Raw genomic sequence first — 21,602 nt, forward strand, 5'->3', positions numbered from 1 at the left:
ACAGCTCTATTTTTTAAAACAGTAAAAAACTTTAGCGTAAAGAGCGAGGCGTTGAGGAAGAAACAGGCCCTTTCATATACTTAATAATTTCTGTTCGTTTTAATTTTTAATGCCGCTCCTTACTTTCAGTTAAAAAAACTTGTTTTTTATTTAATTATTTTCAAGAGACCGCTATGTAGAAATGGAATGCAAAGAGTAGTTTTCATTGCGTTTACGATATTTAAACTGTTGTTTTTTGGGGTTTAGGGGGGGGAGAGGTACCTAGGTTATATTAGGTTAGGTTAGGTTACGTATTTAATATATGGTATGCTTACCCCCCCCCCCTCTCACCCCCCTAATGTGCAAATATATACCCCAAATTCGTTTATAAACTAAAATATATATTAATCCTGTTTTATTTTATTTCATTAGCATTAACCAAACTTGACTCTTTAGAAGGGTCCGTATAATGCACCAGTACTCTTATTTCGAAGACAAGTTTGTATATAAAATAGTGCTATTGGTTCCGAACACCAGTTCCATAATATCTTCCGCGCAATTATACGAAAAAAAATGTAGGAAATCGAGAAAAACGATGCAATTGACTGCCAGTGTAAAAAGAAAATGTAAATATTTCTCAAGGGTTAACTCGTTTTTCTCGTTGTTCTACTTTTTTTTCGTAATACGAGGCTTGACGATTGTAGTCTCAGCAATTATTTATTTTTGATCATATTTTCTGTAATTCTACTATATTCCTCATTTTTATTTTCTTACAGGAATCAAAACTGTTAAACTAGTTTAGCTAAATCGAGACTATTTTCAGTGGAAATTCTTGGCAGTTTCTTAGAATATGTTTTAGCTATGCCTTGCTATTGAAGTAGTGAAGCAATAATAGTGATGGAAAAAAAGGATCAGACATCCATGACAACAGCCCGTATTAGTACATGTCTTCGATCTAAACAGCTAATAAAAGGTTTTACTTCAAGTCCAATCTTCTTAAATTTAATTTCCCTCTGCCTTCCCGTAGCCCCCTGCAACCCCCCTGATTTGGAGGCGGCTATTCTTGGGGTTTTTTATGAAACCTGAACCTAGGCCCTAAATCGTGATGAATCACAAGTCTTAGAAAGGTTCCTTCTTTTGTTTCCAAAAAAGGTAGAACCTCAGTTTTAAAGGGAATATTAGTGAAATTTGAACATAGGCTACAATGATGACTCCAGGGGCGGATCCAGGATTTTTTTAGGGGGGGGCACAAAATAGGTTGATCCGATAAACAAAATTAGGGGGGGGACAAAATAGATTGATCCGATAAGCTTGCGTTAGGAGCAAGTTTAATTAACGCAGAATTGAGTTAATTAAGTAAATTACACAATTTTAGACTATGTTGGGAGGGGCGCTGCCCTCTCCCCCCTGGATCCGCCACTGGATGACTCAGTCTACTTCCCCAACAAAGATATTTAACACTTCGGTGGAATATAAATAACAAAATACCTTTTATCCACTGGTATCTTTTGAAGAGCAATTTTAGAATGTATTCCCCTCTGTAATTTTTTTTTTATCTGTTTGAAGTTTTTCTAAATATTTTAATGGAACAAAGAATAGACAAATAGCGTTTACACGAAATGGCTAGTTTTTATCGACGGAAGTAAAGAGGACTATTTAAAGCCAGTCTCCATTTGGCAGATTCTGCATAACTACACCGCCAATATGCAAAATTTTATTTAAATCGAGACTCCTTTTCCGGCTCCGTATTAGCAGTTTGCAGCTACTGCAACCTTCGACGTTGCTTTTTCTGCAAGATGGGAGATTTGCAGAATCTGCCAAATGGAGAATGGCTTTTAGACCTGCAGAAATTTAATATCTGATGCAAAAATGACTTGCAGAAATTTAATGTCTACACTTTAATTGCACAGAAACTGAAACCGTAGGCGTCACACCTAAAAGTTTTCGCCTCCTGTTGTAATTATGTCACTTAATAGCACTAAAAAAAAACCACTAAGATAATATGTTTACATCTTGCCAAATTATAAGAAGATTAGCATGTGGGTCATTCTTATTCGGTATTTTTACACACTAAGTACTCCATCCACAAAAATTTAATTAACATTTTTTTCAATTTTTAGCAAAATTTTGTTCCGGAAATGTGGTTATGAAAAAAGTTAATTCATGTGTTTAATCCTGGAAACTGAATTAAAACCTGGATACCGAATTAAAACCTGGCAACTTAGCATTTTATATGTTCACTTGCTGTGTTCAGGCATGTACGTGAAAGCATGTATAAAGCCTTCATACCGTTTCTCACTCTTTGGGAAGAAAATATCATGAAACTCCTCCAACTAGAAAACAAACCGTTTCGTTGGAAATCATTTTTATTACAATTGGGCATGTTGTTTCTATGCGTAGATCCTCGGCTGAGACTCGGACTAGTCAAACAATCGAAGACAAGTGTTATTTCGACCAAAACGTATGAACCTGTCGAAACCTTTCATGTGTTGATATAAAGCGTTGGATATAGATTAGCATCACTAAGCCATTTTGGGATCCCATGTAAATGGGAGACCCAAAGTGCTTAGGGTTACAAAAGAAAAACCAAGAGTGCTAAAAGAATATACTGCATGGTCAGAAAAATGGTTTATACCAAAATCAAGCATCCAAAGGTTTGTGTAGTAGCTGGAGGAGACTTCAAGCCCTAGGCTATTCTACGAGGTAGCACCGGACATGCAATCTGGAATATGGGTAGCATTGCGTTAATAGCTGGTTGGGGTAACTTAGAATCTGAATTTGTACAATAAATCAACATTCTAAATTCGAAGTCAGTTTACTTAGTAGCATATATTCCCTGAGTTTGGCCAACGTGGCCAAGTTAAAAGCTGTGGTCGTTTGGGTTACTTTCACCCGGTGAAAAGTCCTCATACCAAACAGTCTCCATGACAAAACATACTGATACAAATATGCCTGTGATTAAGAAGCGAAAAACTATTAGCATGGCTTCTTCTAGGATTTGAGGCTTTCGTAAAAAACTTGCGAGGGTAGGTTTGAGTTAAATCGAAACTCTTCCACATGAGCTTGGTTATGCTTTGCACAAATCGAACAAAGTTTCACTTAGTAGAAAGTTCTGTCTAGTGCCATGATTTCCAACTTGGGGTGTAAGCCCACCGGTGGGGCATGAAAAAATTTTGGTGGGTCATGGGCAGGACGTGCACCCTTTGTCAGAATACACTTCAGAGTCTTAGTTTTGAGAAAAAAAATCATGTGGATGACGTCACATTCATATGCATGTAAAGAGCGAAAAAGCATGCATTGTATAAAAGGTGTTTTATACAGACAATATTTTTCATTAGCAGAGCCCTTTAAGCTTCCTTCAGTTCAGGATACTTAAAATTTTGAATGACAAAATTTAAATATTATGAGGTGAGGCATTATGATTTTAGAAATGGTAAGGTGGGGCATGGCCCGATATCAGTTTGTAATCACTGTTTTAAGGCGTTTTTAATCACTGTTTTAATTAAGGGCGTTTCTCTTAAGTACTTATTAGATTGTTAAAAATACTTTTTTTTTTAACTGAAAGTAAAGAGCGACTTTAAAACTCAAAACACACAGAAATTATTCTTTAAATGAGGAGGCTACCTCCTTCTCAGCCTCTTTACACTATGAAGTTTTTAGAATCCTTCCAAAACAAAGTTTTTCAAAGAAAAGTAAAGAGCCACATTAAAACTCAATACGAATAAAAATAATGTGCTACAATAACTCAAGCTTAAAATGACCAAAAAAAAACGTCAATGAATAAATGAAACCCAAAACAGACAGAAATTAAATTAACTAGACAGATTGTGGGTTAGATACAATGAAGGTTATCTTAAGTAGTATACATTTTTCGCATAGTTAATAATTAACTAAATATGGATATTAAATAAACCAAGTACGGAGAGATATATAAATTTATCCCCTTCCTTTGTGGAAGGAGATAAATTAGTTGAAGCCACAAAAACAGGGTAACTAGCATGAAAAAAAATCTAAAATTAATTCCTAAATCCAGAGACTTTGGAGGGAGAGAGTAGACTCCAAGCCTCCCCCTTCTTTTACTTCCACACCTAATAAAACGAATATTGTACATGTTCTTACCCATTAAAAGATAAAATCCTGAAAGAAGTGATCCAACAAGCGCTACTTTAGATCTTGATTCGTCAAAGTGAACCACGAGATGATTCATAATCATGCCAAAGGAGAAAATGATACCATCCACGACTAAGTTGCAGAAGAAGGAAGCTATTACTATCACCCAGCCCCATCCTCCATCAGGGGGTACGACATATTGAGGTGAAACCTCAATATCATCTAAAAAGGAAAACTGTTAAAAAGCCTCCAAGCAAATTTTTATATTCTACTAGCTTACCCATCGCACGTCGCTGCAATGTCAAAAGAAAGGCATATCAAGGATACTTTTTTTAATATTATTTTGTTTTTTCGTCTTGTGCGTATACGATAAATCAGAAGGTTTATATATATACATATATATATATATATATATATATATATATATATATATATATATATATATATATATATATATATATATATATATATATATATATATATATATATATATATATATATATATATATATATATATATATATATATATATATATATATATATATATATATATAATGTTACATTTCTACTTACTTTTAATTTCTCTCAGCAGGCTCATTTTTACTCAATAAAATTTTTAAACTGAGGATATTCACCTAATCACCTTGGGTGGTTGGCTTTTGTTTTGATTCCCAAACATCACAAATCCAAGTGTCATTATAGCTTCAGTTTTAGTTGGTAAGATTTGATACACAGAAAGCTGATTTTGTCGACCTTTAGACGCCGGAAGTGAAGTGTCTGTTTATGAAAATAGATGACTGCTTGTCTGTCTCTGAGACAGACAAGCAAAATTGTAAATTGTAAATTGTAAAACAGACAAGCAAAAATTGTAAATTGTCATATGTTTACGATAATTTTTCCCTGAATTCATGGAAAATAAAAAAAAAGTTTTGTTTACTATAAATCATGACTTTTTACTAGTTTTTACTAGATTTCGGGAAATTTACTAGATCCTCTAAATTTACTAGATTTGTTTTTTTACTAGATCTAGTAAAATCCTACTGACGGTGGCAACCCTGGTTACGAGGTTGTGATGGACTGATGTTTTCGAGAAGAATGATAGAGTTTACAGGTTTTAATATTAAAATGTGTGGCAGAGAACCTGACAATTCCTTGATTCTTTTTCTTGATTCATCACGATATCGATAGACTTATTTGCTGTAACTTCGTTTGATATTTCATTTTTAATATTTGAAATTGAGGGTATTCACATAATTGCTAATAGCGGCTGATATAGCATGAGCTTGATATTTGGGAAAACGTCATGAATCAACCCGCCTTTGGTTAATGTTATCTTGCAAAAGCTTGCTGACAATGGGTAGATCTATCGGTTGTGATCGATCGAGGAATATGATGCATTTTGTACATTTTTCGATTGCCATCTTCCCATTCCCAATATCAAGGGCGTCGTTTGGGGAGGGCAAGGGGGGGGGGGGAAGTTGCCCCCCAATAATGTGGAGAAAAATTATTCTATAGTCCACGCTCCTTTACTATTTGGATATAGACCCCTCCTGCCCCCCCTCCAAATAAAATGCTGGAGCTTCACCTCTATCCAGCAATCACCTCTAGCCCAATATCCAGCAATTATTTTGCGAAAAGTTGTGTGGATGCATCATTTTGAAGTTGAACACGCATATTGGTTTTCGAAGTAACTCTGAAATTGAAACGTGAAGACCCAAAAACATAAAGAAAAAAAAGAAGAAGAAAGAGTTGGTTAAAATAAGAAGAAAGAGTTGGAAAGAGTTGGTTAAAATAAGTATATTTAAAATTAAAAGTAGTTGAAAAAATAGGATAGGATTATTAATTTGCCATCGGGCGTCGCTGCACGAATTATTCGAAAGTATAAGAGAGCCTTGTGGGGGGGGGGGATTAACAAAAACTTTCGCAAGAGTGTACTGATCATCTTTTTAAAGTTACTCGGTGATCAGATGAGCAGTGTAGTAATGCATACGGGAAAGACAGACATAGGCCTATATTTTTTTATTTTTTTTATTTATATAGATTATAGAACATCAAATCAGAGGCCATAGTAAAGGCCATAAGGCTTCAATGTTCTATTATTTTTTTCCCCAGACTTCATATGGAAGGGGTGGTCGTATAAACTTCAGGGAGGGGGGCTCATTTGATTGGAAATCAGAAGTTCTAGTGCCTCTTTTTAAAAGTCAAATGTTACTGAAGGGTATCTAGCCCCCCCCCCCACGCCCTCTTTTCCCCAAATACATCGTATCGAAATTTTGAAGTAGCCATTTTGTTCAAAATAGTTCAAGCCTCATATAACAATGTCTCCGGGGTTGACACAGCCCTTCCCCCAGATCCCGAGGGCAAGGGCTGTAAGTTATGCACCGGGGGCATGCAAAGTTCTAATGGAAAGGGTGGTCGTATAAACTTTGGAGGAGGTTCATTTAATTGGAAATTGAAAGTTCTAGTTCCTTTTTATGAGTCAAAAATGATCAGAGGGTAAGTATCCCCCCACGCCATATTTTTCCCAAATGCTTCTGATCTAAATTTTGGGATAGCCATTTTCTTCGAAATTGTCACAAGATCATGTAACAATGAATCCGGGGTTGAAATAACGCAGCAGAGCCCGGGGACATGAGCTGTAAGCTATAAACCGGGACATATAAGGTTTTTATGAAAGGGGTGGTCGTATAAACTTTGGAGGAGGCTAATTTGATTGGAAATTGAAAGTTCTAGTTCCCTTTTTAAGAGTCGAAGGTGACCAGAAGGCAACTAGCTCCCGCTCCATGCCCTCTTTTCCCCATCAACAGCCCTATCTCAGTTTTGAGATAGCTATTTTGTTCAAAATTGTCCACTGATTATATAACAGTGCTTCGGGGTTGACACAACACCCCAGAGCCCGAGGGCAAGAGGTATAAATTATGCCCCAGGGTTATATAAGGTTTTTTATGGAAGGGGTAACCGTGTAAACTTTGGAGGGGGGCTCATTTGATTGGAAGTTTAAAGTTCTAGTTTCCTTTATGAGAGTCAAGAGTGATTAGAGGGTAACTAGCCCCCCCCCCCTAAATGGATCTGATCAAAATTTTGAGATGGCCGTTTCGTTTAAAATGGTCCAAAATTATGTAGCAATGCCTCAGGGGCTGACACAACCCCCAGAGCCCGGGAAAAAGTTGGTAAGTTATGCCCCGGAGTATATATGGTTTTTATTGAAGGGGTGGTCACATAAACTTTAGAGGGGGCTCATTTGATTGAAATTAGAAGTTCTGGTTCCCACTGAAGAGTCAAAAGTGATTTGAGGGCAACCAGATCCCAACCCCACCTTACATTCTTTTCTCTCAAATGGATCCTATCCGAATTTTAAGATTGCCATTTCGTTTAAAATAGTTCAGTGGCAAAATAACTATGCCTCTAGGGTTGACTACCCCCTATCCTCAGGGGCAAGGGCTATAAGTTATGCCAGTTGCCTATTGTTAACATATAAGGTTCTTATTAAAGGGGCGGTTGTATACACTTTGGAGGAGGTTCATTTGATTGAAAGTTCTAGTTCCCTTTTTAAGAGTCAGCTGATTGGAGAGAAATTGAAAGTTCTAGTTCCCTTTTTAAGAGTCAGCTGATTGGAGAGCAACCCCCCCCCCTTGTACCATTTTCCCCGAAATGGATCCGATCAAAATTTTAATTTTGAAACGGGAATGTTGAAAACCTGAAACTTTGGCAATCAAAAACGAACAGAAATTAATTAAAAAAAAACGTTCAGAAAAAGAATTTTTTCAGAGAAAAGTGAAAAATTCCATTAAACTTAAAACCAACAGAAATAAGTTCCTATAATAATTCAAACTCAAGCGACCAGAAATCAAACAGTTCGTGGTAACGAACTGTAAGTAAGGAGCGACCCGGCTCAATAGCAACCGAAACTCTAAAAACCGGAATTTTGATACCCATAGATACATCAATAGAATCAGATTTTTATGTTGATTTCAAATATATAAGTTCCATTATGTTTAGTTTTGCCCATCAAAAGTTACGCGCCTGAGAAAATTTGCCTTATTTTCGAAAAAAGGGGGAAACACCCCCAAAAAGTCATAGAACTTTAATGAAAACATCACCATCGAATTCAGCGTATCAGAAAACCTACTGCGGAATTTTCAAGCTCCTATCTGCAAAAATGTGGAATTTTGTATTTTTTGTCAGAAGATAGATCACGGATGCGTTTTTTTTTTTGTTTTTTTTCCAGGGGTCATCGTATCGATCCAGTAGTCTTAGAATATCGTAAGAGGGCTCAATTTAATCGGAAATCAAAAGTTCTAGTGCCCTTTTTAAGTGACCAAAAAATTGGAGGAAAACTTGGCCCCTTCCCACGCTAATTTTTTCCCCAAAGTTACCCAATCCAAATTTTGAGATAGCCATTTTGTTCAGCATAGTCGAAAACTTCATAAATATGTCTTTGCGGATTACTTAAACCCCCACAGTTCCCGGGGAAAGGGCTGCAAGTTATGAACTTTGCCCATTGTTTACATATAGTATTGGTTAATGGGAAGTATAAAGACGTTTCAGGAGGGATTTTTTCTGATGGGGGGGGGGTGTCGGAGGAGGGTGTTACGGGGGAGGATCCTTCCATGGAGGATTTCTCCTTGGGGGAAGGTGCATTTCTATGAAGGGGGCACTGGATTTCCCAGTATTAATTAAAAAACGATCAGAAATTTAATAATAAAAACTAGTTTTTCCAACTGAAAGTAAAGAGCAACATTAAAAATTAAAACAAAAAGAAACTATTGCATAAATGAGGGGGTTCGCCCCCTAGTCAATACCTCATCCTTTTCGCTAAAGTTTTTTTTAGTAGTTTCAAAAAACCCATCACGTCTAATTAACTGGGCTTTGTGATTCAGGGGTTTGTGATTCGAGCAAACTTCGAATTTTAGCATAAAAAACAAGGTATCGGCTAGGGGGTAAGCTCCCTAATATGCATTATAAAACATACAAATATAGAAGTTCGATACGTAAGTTAATTCGTAAGTTACGTCAGATAAAAATTTCGAGAAAGCCATTTAGCCAGAAAAGTAAAATTAATATGCAAATTTCGTTTTAATTATTCATGTACGGTGATCCAAAATAGAAGCTGCATTAATTCAAAAACGTTCAGAAATTAAATAAAAAAGACAAAGTTTTTTTTAACTGAAAGTAAGGACCGACATTAAAACTTAAAATGAACAGAAATTATTCCGTATATGAAAGGGGCTATCCCCTCTTCAATACCTCGCTCTTTACGCTAAAGTTTGAATCTGTCAAACAACTTTATTTTTTAAAACAATAAAAAACTTTAGCGTAAAGAGTGAGGTATTGAAGAGGGGACAGCCCCTTTCATATACGGAATATTTTCTGTTCATTTTATGTTTTAATGTCGCTACTTGCTTTCAGTTAAAAAAAACTTTTTTATTTTTATTTAATAGTTATTAAAGAACAAATGAAACGCAAAACGAACCAAAAGCAAATAATCAATCATAGCACAAAATCATACAACATGTAGGCTACTAACATAAATAAATAAATAAATCTTAAAAACGAGTGAATCAATTGAATAAGCAAATCAAGCTTAAAACGAAAAGAATTGCTACAAATAAGGGTTTGGCTACTGCCCCCTTCCCTAACTTTAAATTCTAAAGCCTCCTACGTCATTGGTGCTTTACTGAAAACTGTATGTGTAGTGTATTGAACAGTCTTGGAAAGAACTGATAAAATTAAACTGCATATCTGATATATAATAATATTAGCTGCTGAAAGCTCATCAGTTCAAGATTTTATACCTCTGTAATTTTATTTTTATTTTCAATATTGTAACAAGTACAAAAGAAAATATTTGTAACACAATTCGTTTTCAGTAAAGCGCCAATGACGCAGTAGGCTATTATAGCAGGTGTATTTAGCAATTCCCCATAAATAGCATGAAAGATCTTAAAAAAGCAATTGAATTTTTAAAAAATTCAAGTTTTTTGTTGGAATTAGCTGTTTTATGCTCTAATTCGCTAATTTTGTCAATTACTCTCTTAAAAACTAAAGCAAGCTTATTTTGTCCTTTTATGACGCAGCTTTGTCTATTTTGGCCCCTAGCATAGCTCTAAAATATGTGGTCAAGAAAATTTGTTAAACATTTCCCAGAGGAATTGCATAAGGGCAGGTACTCGTTTGACGGGCTGTAGGCTATATCGTAAAACAAACTAGACGAATAATGTTGTTTCATCCCACTTTCTAGGTCTATAATGAAATAATGGTTAAAATGGCTAGGCCAAGTTTTACGCATGAAGGATGCCAGATTGCCAAAGATTGTGATTTTCGGATTGTGATTTTGTGATTCTGTACTTTTTGAATTGTGTATCAACTCAAAAGCAGTTTGCTCCCGAAAGTGGTGGTAATGTGCTATTAGGAAGGGTTTAAAGGAAATAGGAGCTTCATGGAATGGGGTAAAGGGTTAATCTTTGAATAGATTGAAGTAGATGAGGAGCGCGCACAGCTGAGCTCACAGCTTCAGCACACTTGATGTTGCAGTGAGTTGTTAGTTGTAGTAGCAGTAGTAATTTGTTGCGCCGTTCGCATATGGAGGACCAAGATAGATCAGGAGGAAAAAATGTAGGATTCAAAATATATTCCCTGGCTGATCATTCGCTTGAGAACAGCTCATCCCAGGGCTGTGAAAATGTCATACGAAATTAGTCGTGATAGTGATAATATTCCCAAAGTTGTGTTCCTAGAACACTTCGTTTCTTAGTCCCAAGATTTTCAAAAAGCTCTAGAATAAATTAACTGCCTATCCGGTTAAAATATGAAGTAATAAATCAAGCGTAGAGAAAGTATTGCTTTGTCGTAGGTAACAATGTGATATCAAAGTTGTAATAGATGCCCCACTCTTCTATTAATGAATGAATGATTTTTATTACCCATCTTTATCAATACAAAAAAGTAAAAATGGAGTAGAAAAAAAAAATGAAAAGAAAACAACAAAGCACATCGAACAAACGAACAACTTAAATTAATACTTCAATAACTAAAAAAAAAACCAATGACGAAATTATTTACCTAAAAAGACAACCATTACACATTACTGACTATAGCTTCAAACATACTATGCGTTGGGTCTAAAGATTTCAGGAACTTTTCCCTCCTGGTCGCGATCACGACGAAGGGGTCATCGAGTCCGTAACGTACTGAAATCTGACGGTTTCTTCACCAGGGAGGAAGGCTAAGCAGATATTTTGCAAACTTATAGAACACTGTACGGATTGTTTTTTTTATCATCAAAAGTAAACAAAGACCAGAAAGGTGACAAAGCTAAGCTATGAGGGGTGGCAAAGGAATTGAAGATCCGTACTAGAATGCGGCGGTTATAAGGGCGTTTGCATGACAAAATCATCCCATACGCTTTTCGGACTTTCTGTTTGAGATCATTTATTAAACAGGATCGGGTAGTTTTAAGATTATATCCAAATGATAAACTAAGGTAAATCATTGATGCTGCTGCAGTAATAGCATTACTACCTAATGCAAACATGACAGGCACCAACTCTTTTTTACAACAGTTAGAAGCGACAACCTCGCTTTTGCTAGAGTTGACTTCTAGGCCTATGCTAGCATATTCGTTACACAAAACTCTGAAATTAATTTCTATGCCACTGACGGATCTACTCAGATTTAAAATGTCGTCGGCATAATTATCAAGAGACAAATCAATTCCACGAAAAATAAAGCACGCTTTCACCGTCTTCTGAGCCTCGATGATACTGTTATCATAAAGAGGCGGTGATGATAAAGCCCCTTGGCGAATGCCTTTTCGTACTGGTATGAGGAAATTGGATACAGTCGGGCTCTAGTTTTTTAGTACCCTTACTCTAACCTTCAACTTAAAATACATGTTCTTATAAGTAGCAATTATAGATATGTTAAGACCTCTCTTAAACGTAGAGACAAGCAGTTGTGCATGGATACCCGAATCAAAAGCCCTGCGAACGTCGTCACCTGCAAGTACCATGGTTTCTCTTTTAGTATCTGCGTCCAACAAAACTTGAGACAATAGGTTAAGCATATGCTCGTGGATAATATTTCTCTTGAAACTGAACTGCGAATCTGGTGTTCTACAAACAAACTTTATCTCCTCAATAACTAACAACTTCATCAATTTACAAAACAACGGGAGCAATGATAATCGCGCGGTAGAAAAAACATTCAGTTGGGTCTTTACCTTTCTTGATGACAGGGGTGATTTCCCCAGTACAAAAAATATCTTGCCCTAGATTGCAATTAAAAATCATTTGGAACATAAATGGTAGATGCACTGTTAGCGGTCACCTAATAAAAATTATGGGCACGCCGTAACTATTGTCTATTACTATAAATAACTTCTTTTTTAGTTTACGAATATATGAGCAAATATCCGATACACTCGCTGCGGGGCCGGGGCCTAGTTCCAAGGATTCTAAACAGAAATCAAGGTTTCTCTCGAAATTGCACTCCAATTCAGGGTCAGGTAAAGCAAATTCGCTCGTGAAATAACTATTCAATTTACTTTCACTGAGGGCAGATTGGCTCCTGAGCGCTTCTGAAGATCGATTCTTCTTTACAAATTTCCAAATTTTATTTGGATCGACTCGTAGCGACGCCCTGTTTTCATCAATCACACGAGAGCGGTGCAAGGTGAGATATTTGGAGAACTGCGGCTTCGTATACAATCGAACACTGTTTACAACGCCTTGTTTAGGACGGCCCGGATCAATCCCCACACTATACAGGGTTTTAGTCTGTTGACACGCATTAACCAAAGCTGGGTTTTCCGACCATCCTGGAACTTCTGACCCAATTCTCACTTTACGAATAGGAACCGCGGTTTTTTCTGCACAGCGCAAGGCGTGAGTTATTTCACTATAGTAGATATTTAGAAGTATTTGTTTCTCATTACAAGCAATCGGCGAGCTTTGGAGTAGTAGCTGGAAAGGGACTTTAATCTTTTCCAGGATTCCGTCACACACAGACCTGAACATGGCTAAATTGGATTTTTGCCATTTAGTCTTCCGGAACCACCTTTTCTCCTTTGGAGCATCATTTGGGGCATTATTCAGGAGGTCATTAATAATGAAGGTATTAGGAACCGGAAGGTGATCAGAAACACAGAAGCCGATATCAACCTCACAGTCAACGTGAGTCCTCAAGTCGGAAGAGCAGAGCAGACAGTCGAGCGAGGAAATGGAACCGGAATTATGCACATACGTGAAGTCTACTCTGCTTCCCAATACTTGCGGACTTGGGCAGGCATCGAGCAGGATTTCACCTCACGGATTATTAGCATCACAGAGGTAAGAGTTCATATCTCCGGCAATAATACGTGAAAGTTTTTCCGCCGCGCATAATGTAGCAACAGCGGCTACTTTTCCACAAGCAATATTAAACATAATGCTGCGGATTGTACATTATTGAAGAAAATAAAATGAAATTCGCTCAGGCCCAAGCTCAGAAATTTTTGTCAGGTAAGGGAGGGGGTGAATATTAAAACAAAAAAAACAAAATAGTTCAACTGTGTGGAGAAGTAGGAACATGTGTTTAAGCTTATGACAACTCATGTTTTACGATGTTTGTAATTCGCATCGATACACAATCACCTCAAATAACAATCAATGCTTGCTGAATTTCTACAGCTAAGATGAGCTGAAGTGACATTTATCCGGCTGGCACGAGGCAATATTTATATGAAAATATAAGTAAAGTCGTAGAAATACCAAGATTCTTTGCAGACCAAAGCCCTCCCCTTCAACGCATGTTTACAATATCTAGGTTCGGAAAGGATTCAATAAAATAAATTAATCGTCGGGAGAAAATCAAATCCTTTTATCATAAGAAAAAAAAAGACTTGAGTTTCTCAGCATGCTTTGTGTACATATCATTCTTGATTAGCCATGTCTTCAGGGATTGATTGACTTATTAATAAGGGAAAGAACTGATTGGAGGAGGAATCTTGAGCTGTGAAGTAGGAGATACAGCCCATCCGAAGTAGGGGAGGAATCTTAGATTCTTAAACATGAGATTAATAGGAGTTCGAAAATATTTGTACCGCTGACAGTATAGATTCGAACAGAGAAATAAGAAAAAATACAAAACAAGATAAATTTTGATTGATTAAAACTTGGATTTCAATTAAGGGTACAGGTATATTATAACTATTTATTACAGGTTTCAGTATTATAAAAAATTTGTCTGAGGTCAGAGGTAGCGTGCCTTCCATGTATTTTTTTCCCATACCCTCTTTTTTTTGTCCATACCCTCTTTTCTCCATCAACATTTCTATCTCAATTTTTTTTTATCGAGGGAGTGTTCGTTGAAACATAGGAAATGCGACTAAGAATTGAAAGTTCAAGTGCCCTTTTCAAGGAAGAAGAGTGATTGTAGGACGGCCAGTCCTCTCCCTTGCTCTTTTGCTACCCACCTCTTCCTGCCCCCGGTAACCTCCCAGCACATATGAAATTTTGAGATATATATTTTGTTCACAAAAAAAAGATTGATATGCATTGATTTTACATATCAATATGTTTTGTTACACGGTTATCGGAGGGGAAATAAAAAGTTGTGAGGTTTTTTTTCCTCTTCTGAAAATTTAGTTATTGAGATACGACCTGCTGATGCTCGACTGACTTTATAAGTAAGTCTTAATAGCCTTGTGAATATTATCTTGTGTATCTAGTGGCTAAAAACTTTCAAGGATTATTCTCAAGGTCAATAAAAGTAGTAAATTTAGTTGTAAGAGGAGTCAGGGGGCCGGGAAACGGGCACTAAAACCTTTATCCAAGATCAGTTTGAAACTTAAAGCCGTTAAGTCCCGGGGCGACGAAGACCCACCCGTCGATGTTATCCAAGAAAATTGGGGGGGGTCCAGCCGCGTGGACATGAGACTCGAGAGGGCCTTGTTGAAGGCACTTGAATTTTTATAGGACGTTATTTGTGGTGGTTTTTAGCTTAATATCGTTCTTCGCTTTTCAGCGAAAAATTCTTTTTATAAAGATTTTTTTTAATACTCTTGTGAAGTGGATATAATATATCATGGCTCTATACTATGGAATCTGGCTCTGTTTGTGAAGTTGTTTTTCTAGTAGACTATCTTTTTTTGCTCTCAAGACGAAATGAGATTTAAAACTTTCAAAAATATGTCATGTCCCAGTTCCTCTCTTACAAAAATTGATAGAAATCGAAACTTCCGTTTGACGTCGCTTTAGCCTTATAAAGGAAGTCTCAGAACCATAAGAGTACCATAGACGAACGCTAACAGAATTATTCTCTTTTGAGCAAGAAGTCTGGGCGGCCATTCAGGGACTCAAGCAAGATTTCACTTTATATGGATTGTTTGGAAGTAAGTTTTTCAAATGTCCATTTTACTTTTTGTAGCTTCTTAAATTTTTCAGAAATGATTGTCAACTTTGAGCAGCGATTGTATTCGTGAAGTATAAGCAATCTGACTGCACCAACATGAAATTTTGCAATTTTAAATAGCCCCAATATCGGTTTAAATGTGACTTAGATAGTAACGACTCGAAATTTGACCTAGGCAGTAGCGTGAAGCTACCGACAAATAACAATTTGTTAAGAATACTCGGGAATCCAAAATTCAATTTTTTATTTTTCATAAAAAATTCATGTCTTTTTTTCCTTAAAAATTGAAAGTGTCACTCTTAGTAAAGCCATTTTGACATTTTCAGCTTCTCTTGTAAAAGGTTTTTTTTTCTGTCAGTCCTTCGAATGTGTAGTGTTGTTTAAAACACATGCAGAACATAATAGGTTTCGAATGATCGTAACCAAAGCCCTGAAAAAATAAGTTTCGAGTAAGCTACTGCAGTAGGAATTTGAATTTGCTTGTGGTTGCTTGGAAAATATTTGCGGAATTGTATTCAGAATAAGCATAGATCAAACTGTTGGTGGTAACGAGCGATTCGGGCCTATAGTAACCGAAATTGTAAATAAAGGAATTTTGATAACAATTGATCCATCGAAAAAATTGGATTTTTATGCCGATTTCAAATACATAAAGTTTATTAATTTTCATGTTCCCCTCAAAAGCTACAAGCTTGGGAAAATTTTCTCCGTTTTCGAAAAAGGAAAAACAATCTAAAGAAGTCAAGAGATCATAATGAAAACTTCACCATTAGATTTAGCCTATTAGAGAACCCTACTGTAGAGATATCAAGCTCAGTTTCTGATTTTTATCCCCAGGGTGATAGTATTGAACCAATAGTCTTAGACCAACGCGACAGGTCCCATTCGAACGATAATAAAAAGTTACTGTGCCCTCTTTAAGCAACCAAAATTATTTTGTCATGGGAAAGTGGATTTTTTTCCGTTTTTTTTTTCGATTATAAATTCTGAGATAGCCAATGTATTTGGAAGCAAAAAAAAATATGTTGAGCTTCCCGGAAGCTGAGAAATTAATTTCGCACGGGGGCGCATTAGTTCATGAAAAGTCACGTTGACCATACAATATAAGTGGTTAATATCGACATTAACTTAATGCTTGATTTAATTCAATAAAAAAAAAGAGTTTTTTACAACTAAAAGTAAGGAGCGACAGTAAAATTCAAAATGAAAAAAAAAATTTCCGCATATGATAGGGTTACCCCCTCCTCAATACCTTGCTCTTCACGTTAAAAGTTTTTAGCGCCTTTAAAAAAGCTTCCTATTCTAATTAAACAGCCCTTGTGTTTCAGAATTCGTTCTTAAAAAAATTATGACAAACAGTCAAACTTTATTGTAAAGAGCTAGGTGATGAGGAGGGGGGCATTCCCTTCGTATGCGGAATAATTTCTGTTCGTTTTGAGTTTTAATGCTGCTCCTTACTTTCAGATGAAAAAAATTGTTGATCGTTTTTCAAATAATACCAGTAAATACGACTCACCCTCCATGAAAAATGTTCTCCCCTCACGAGAAACTCCTCCGTGGAAAGTTTCTATCACTTAAAACAACACCCCTCCCCGTAAATTTCCTTCTGGGAAATTCCATCCTCTCTGAAAATTCCCAACCCCTCCATAAAACTTCTTGCGGAAAATTCAGCCTGAGAAATTCTCCTTAGCATACTTTTATTTGAAAAAGACTATGTTCCAATCGTTTTTCCAATCAAACCTTAAATCCCCTTTCCTTGAAAATTATTTCCGGGTAATCCAAACATGCTTAAAGTTTCCCCCGGGCAATTTTCCCGGAACATCTCCACACGCAAAATTGAGTGGGCAAAGAGAAACTGAGACAAATAAAAAGAATTCCTTATAGGAATAGTCCCCCCAGAGTAAAATTTCCCCTGGAAAATTCACCCCCAGAAATTTCCCTCCCCCAAATTTATCCTCATTGATACCCACTCTATGCACAAACCCCCCCCCCCCAAATGTATGTATACTTCCCAATGAGAAATACTACACATAAACAAATACCAAATTTTATAACTTAAAGACCTATCCCTAGGGGCTGGGGGGGGGGGGGGGGGGTCATGTTATCTCCAAAAAAATAGTATTGAGACTTTTCAACTATGCTGAACATAATGGTCATCTGAAAATTTTGATTGAACGATTTTGGGGAAAAAGGGGCATAGGAGGAGGGCTAGTTGCTCCCCAGTCTTTTCTGTCATTAAAAAAGGGCACTAGGAATTTATATTTCCATTCAAATAAGCCCTGTCCCAATTTTCTAGGATCATTTGTATGTTCCGATCACCCTTGGGAAAAAAAACAATAAAAACACGTATGCATGATCTTTCTTCTGACAAAAAAAACACAAAATTCCACATTTTTGTAGGTAGGAGCTTGAAACCTCTACAGCGTGGTTTTCCGATAAACTGAATCTGATGGTGTGATTTTCATTAAGATTCTTTGACTCTTAGGGGGCGTGCTCCTTCTTTTCCAAAAATCAAGAAAATTTTCTCGGGCTCGTAGCCTTTTGTGGGTAACATTAAGCTTAACGAATCTTAAATATTTCTAATCAACATAATAATCCGATTGTTTTGATATATTTAGTGATATCAAAATTCCCCTTTTAGAGTTTTGGTTACTACTGAGCCGTGTCGCTACTTACTTACAGTTCGTTACCCAGAACTATTGTACTAAGCTGATTCACTTAATTTTTCATGAAATTAAGTTTAGTAATACACAATTACACGTCAGCTATTATGAAGGAGGGGTGGTGGGTCATTGTATAGGAAAAAGGGGGGGGGGTAGATGCCTAAAAGAGTGCATTTCAATGCCTAAATTGTCTAACCATCAATGATTCTTCAGACAACTATATAAAGGGGTATGGTTAAAGGGTAGGAATTAGTCTCTCGTCACCTTTTATTTAGACTAAGTCTGAATATGAGTGCTTCGGGGTGATACGTTTCTTCTTATTACAGAAATATTTTTCTGGTATTTATTTTATAGCTGCTATAAGAAAAAAACATATTTACTTTATATTTCATAAAATTATACACAGTTGTGTGCAGGCACGTACGCAGGAATTTGTTTCGGGGGGGGGCCAAATCCTTCAAACCCATTATTCTGTGAGAAAAATTAGAAAATTATGGGAAAATGAAAAAATCGTGAGATTTCGGGGGGGGGGGGGGGCGGGCCCGGCACCCCCCCCTGCGTACGTCCCTGGTTGTGTGTAAGTGCGCATCAGCTATATTGATGGAGAGGCAGCGAATCATTTTTGTTTTGTGGGAGGGTGGCAGATGCCTCAAAGAGTGCATGTCAGGTCAACATATCCTAATTCTCATTGATCTTTTAGATAATTAAATAAAAAAACGAGTTTTTTAAACTGAAAGTAAGGAGCGACATTAAAACTTAAAACGAACAGAAATTATTCCGTATATGAAAGGGGCTGTCCCCACCTCAACGCCTCGCTCTTTAGGCAAAAATTTTTTTGTTTTTTAAAAAGTAAAGTTTTGAGACAGAGTCAAACTTTAGCGTAAAGAGCGAGGAGTTGAGGAGGGGACAGCCCCTTTCATATACGGAATAATATCTGTTCGTTTTAAGTTTTAATGTCGCTCCTTACTTTCAGTTTAAAAAACTTGTTTTTTTTATTTAATTTCTGATCGTTTTTTAGTTAATGCAGCTTTTATTTTGGCTCGCCGTCATTGAATAAGTAAACAAAGTTTGCATAAAAATTTTATTTTTCTTTTGCTAAATGGCTGTCTCTAAATTTGGTTCTGACGTAATTTACAAATTAACTTACGTAACGAACTTCTATATTCGTATATTTTTCTTTTGGCAAAAAATACAAAGTTGCATATATTTGCAGATATGAGCTTGAAACCTATGTAATAGGGTTTTCTGATACGCTGAATCTGACGGTGTGATTTTTATTAATTTTTTTTCACTTTTAGGAGATTTTTCCCCCCTCTTTGCAAATTCAGGTAAGTTTTCTCAGGCTTGTTGCCTTTGATGAGTAATACTAAACTTAATAAAATTTGCTTATATAGAATCAGCATTATAATAGCATTCTTTTGATAAATTTATTGACATCAAAGTTCCCTTTTTTTAAGTTTGGATTACTACTGAGCCGCATCGCTTGTTTTTTTTTTTTATGTATATGTTATTAAGTATATGAGGGGGTTCTCACCTTATTAAATACCACGTTCTTTACGTTAAAATTTAAAAAAAAATTTAATTAACAAACCCCTGAATCACAAAGGCCGTTTAATTAGAATAGATAGTTCTTTTGAAAGCACTAAAAAAACTGTAGCGTAAAGAGCGAGGTATTGACATTAGGGAGAACCCCCTCATATGTGTTATAATTTCTGTTCATTTTAAGTTCTAATGTTGCTTCTTACTTTCAGTTGAAAAAACTTGTTTTTCTAAAATTTAATTTCTGATCGTTTTTTAAATAATGCTTGGAAATCCGGCGCCCCTTCATAGAAATGTCCCTTACCCCAAAGAAGCATCCTCCAAGGAAAGATTCTCCCGAGTATCGCCCTCCTCCAGCCCCCCCCCCCCCCCAGAAAAAAATTCTTCCTGAAAATGTCTGTATACTTCCCAATAACCAATACAATATTTAAGCAATGGGCAAAGTTCATAACTTGCAGACCTTCCCCTGGGAACTGTGGGGGATTAAGTCATCATAAAAGACATATTTATTAGATTTTTGACTATGCTAAACAAAATGGCTATCTCAAAATTTTAATTGGGGGACTTTGGGAAAAAAAATGAGCGTGGGAGGGGGCCTAGTTGCCCTCCATTTTTTTTGGTCACTTAGAAAGGGCACTAGAACTTTTAATTTCCGTTCCAATGAGCCCTCCTGCGACATTCTAGGACCACTGGGTCAATACGATTACCCCTGGGGAAAAAAAAAACAAACAAACAAATAAACACGCACCCGTGATCTTTCTTCTGACAAAAAATGCCAAATTTCACGTCTTTGCAGACAGGAGCCTGAACATGTACAGTGGGGTTCTCTAACACGCTTAATCTGATGTGTGAAGTTCATTAAGATTCTATAACTTTTAGGGGGTCTTTCCCCCCTTTTTCTCGAAAATCAGCCAAATTTTCTCAGGCGCGTAACTTTTGATGGGTAAAATTAAACTTGATGAAACTTATATATTTGAAATCAGAATTAAAATCTTATCCTTTTGATGTATCTATTGGTACCAAAATTCCGTTTTATAGAGTTTCGGTTACCATTGAGCCGGGTCGCTCCTTACTTACAGTTCGTTACCACGAACTGTTTGAAAAAAGATTGAACTTTGGAGAAGGGAGGGTAGTAATTGGTATCTAATCCCTCTTAATTCCTGGGAATATTTTAGGTATATTCCTTTGTTGTTGGTTTCAAGGATATGGGTAGTAGTTCCCCTCTCATTGCGATAATCTTTTATATCTAATGAATTGATTCCCAAGAATATTTTTGGTCTACGCCTTTATTTCATGGGGTTGTCCAATTGCGACATATAAGGGTCCTCCAATTGCGACAGTCTTTTTCTATGTAGCATGAAATATTACATTCTCATGCCTATCAGAACAGAGTTGGAAAAGCCGCGGTATCATAAGCCTCACCAGGAGTTTTCTTGTGAAGAGAGGGGTGGCAAGTGCAACCCGAAGCTTAGATTTCAGCGATTTTCAATGGTGATATTTCTCATTTCCTATTTATAAACAATGTCTCAACATATTTAAACATATGTGTACAATGTACTTCAACATTAGAGAACCTTATTGTGAAGGTCACGGCGGCGGCTTCAGCCGCGCAGAATATCGTAAGTCCCGCAGAATTTCCATGCATGTGAGCAGTATTACCCCTTTCCGTCGACCAGAAACTGTGTAGCAATAGCAAAGAATCTAATAAGGATTCATTCATTAAAATACTGTTCGTCGAAAACTTGGACAAAATATGAAAATTTTATCCAAAATTTTAATTACAATCCAACATTTTAATTCTTAATCAGAAAAACTGAAAAAGCGAGAGGCTACAAATCTTATTAAAATTACTTATACACAAAACTCCAAACCTAGAAACCGGGGGGTTATCATCAGGGCCAGCACTTCGCATCAAATCTT

The 21,602-nt window shown here is 36.5% G+C and overlaps 2 protein-coding genes across 3 annotated transcripts in view; one reads left to right on the plus strand and one right to left on the minus strand.

The window, feature by feature from the left end:
- Nucleotides 1-21,602, plus strand: part of LOC148956787 (brachyurin-like) — a 625,076-nt gene that overhangs the window by 288,855 nt on the left and 314,619 nt on the right. The gene's annotated exons all lie outside the window — the stretch shown is intronic.
- Nucleotides 1-21,602, minus strand: part of LOC148956789 (monocarboxylate transporter 14-like) — a 113,640-nt gene that overhangs the window by 88,540 nt on the left and 3,498 nt on the right. The window contains exon 2 of one of the 2 annotated variants that reach the window (XM_089087298.1): nucleotides 4,099-4,311. The exons of the other annotated variant lie outside the window; for it this stretch is intronic. Coding sequence (XP_088943424.1) covers nucleotides 4,099-4,311 — 213 coding nt within the window. The remainder of the gene's footprint in view (nucleotides 1-4,098; nucleotides 4,312-21,602) is intronic. 2 annotated transcript variants of the gene reach the window in all.

Source organism: Artemia sp. Qi Xiang Cuo, chromosome 1, assembly GCF_049724085.1.
Source record: "Artemia sp. Qi Xiang Cuo chromosome 1, ASM4972408v1, whole genome shotgun sequence".
NCBI lineage: Eukaryota > Metazoa > Arthropoda > Branchiopoda > Anostraca > Artemiidae > Artemia > Artemia sp. Qi Xiang Cuo.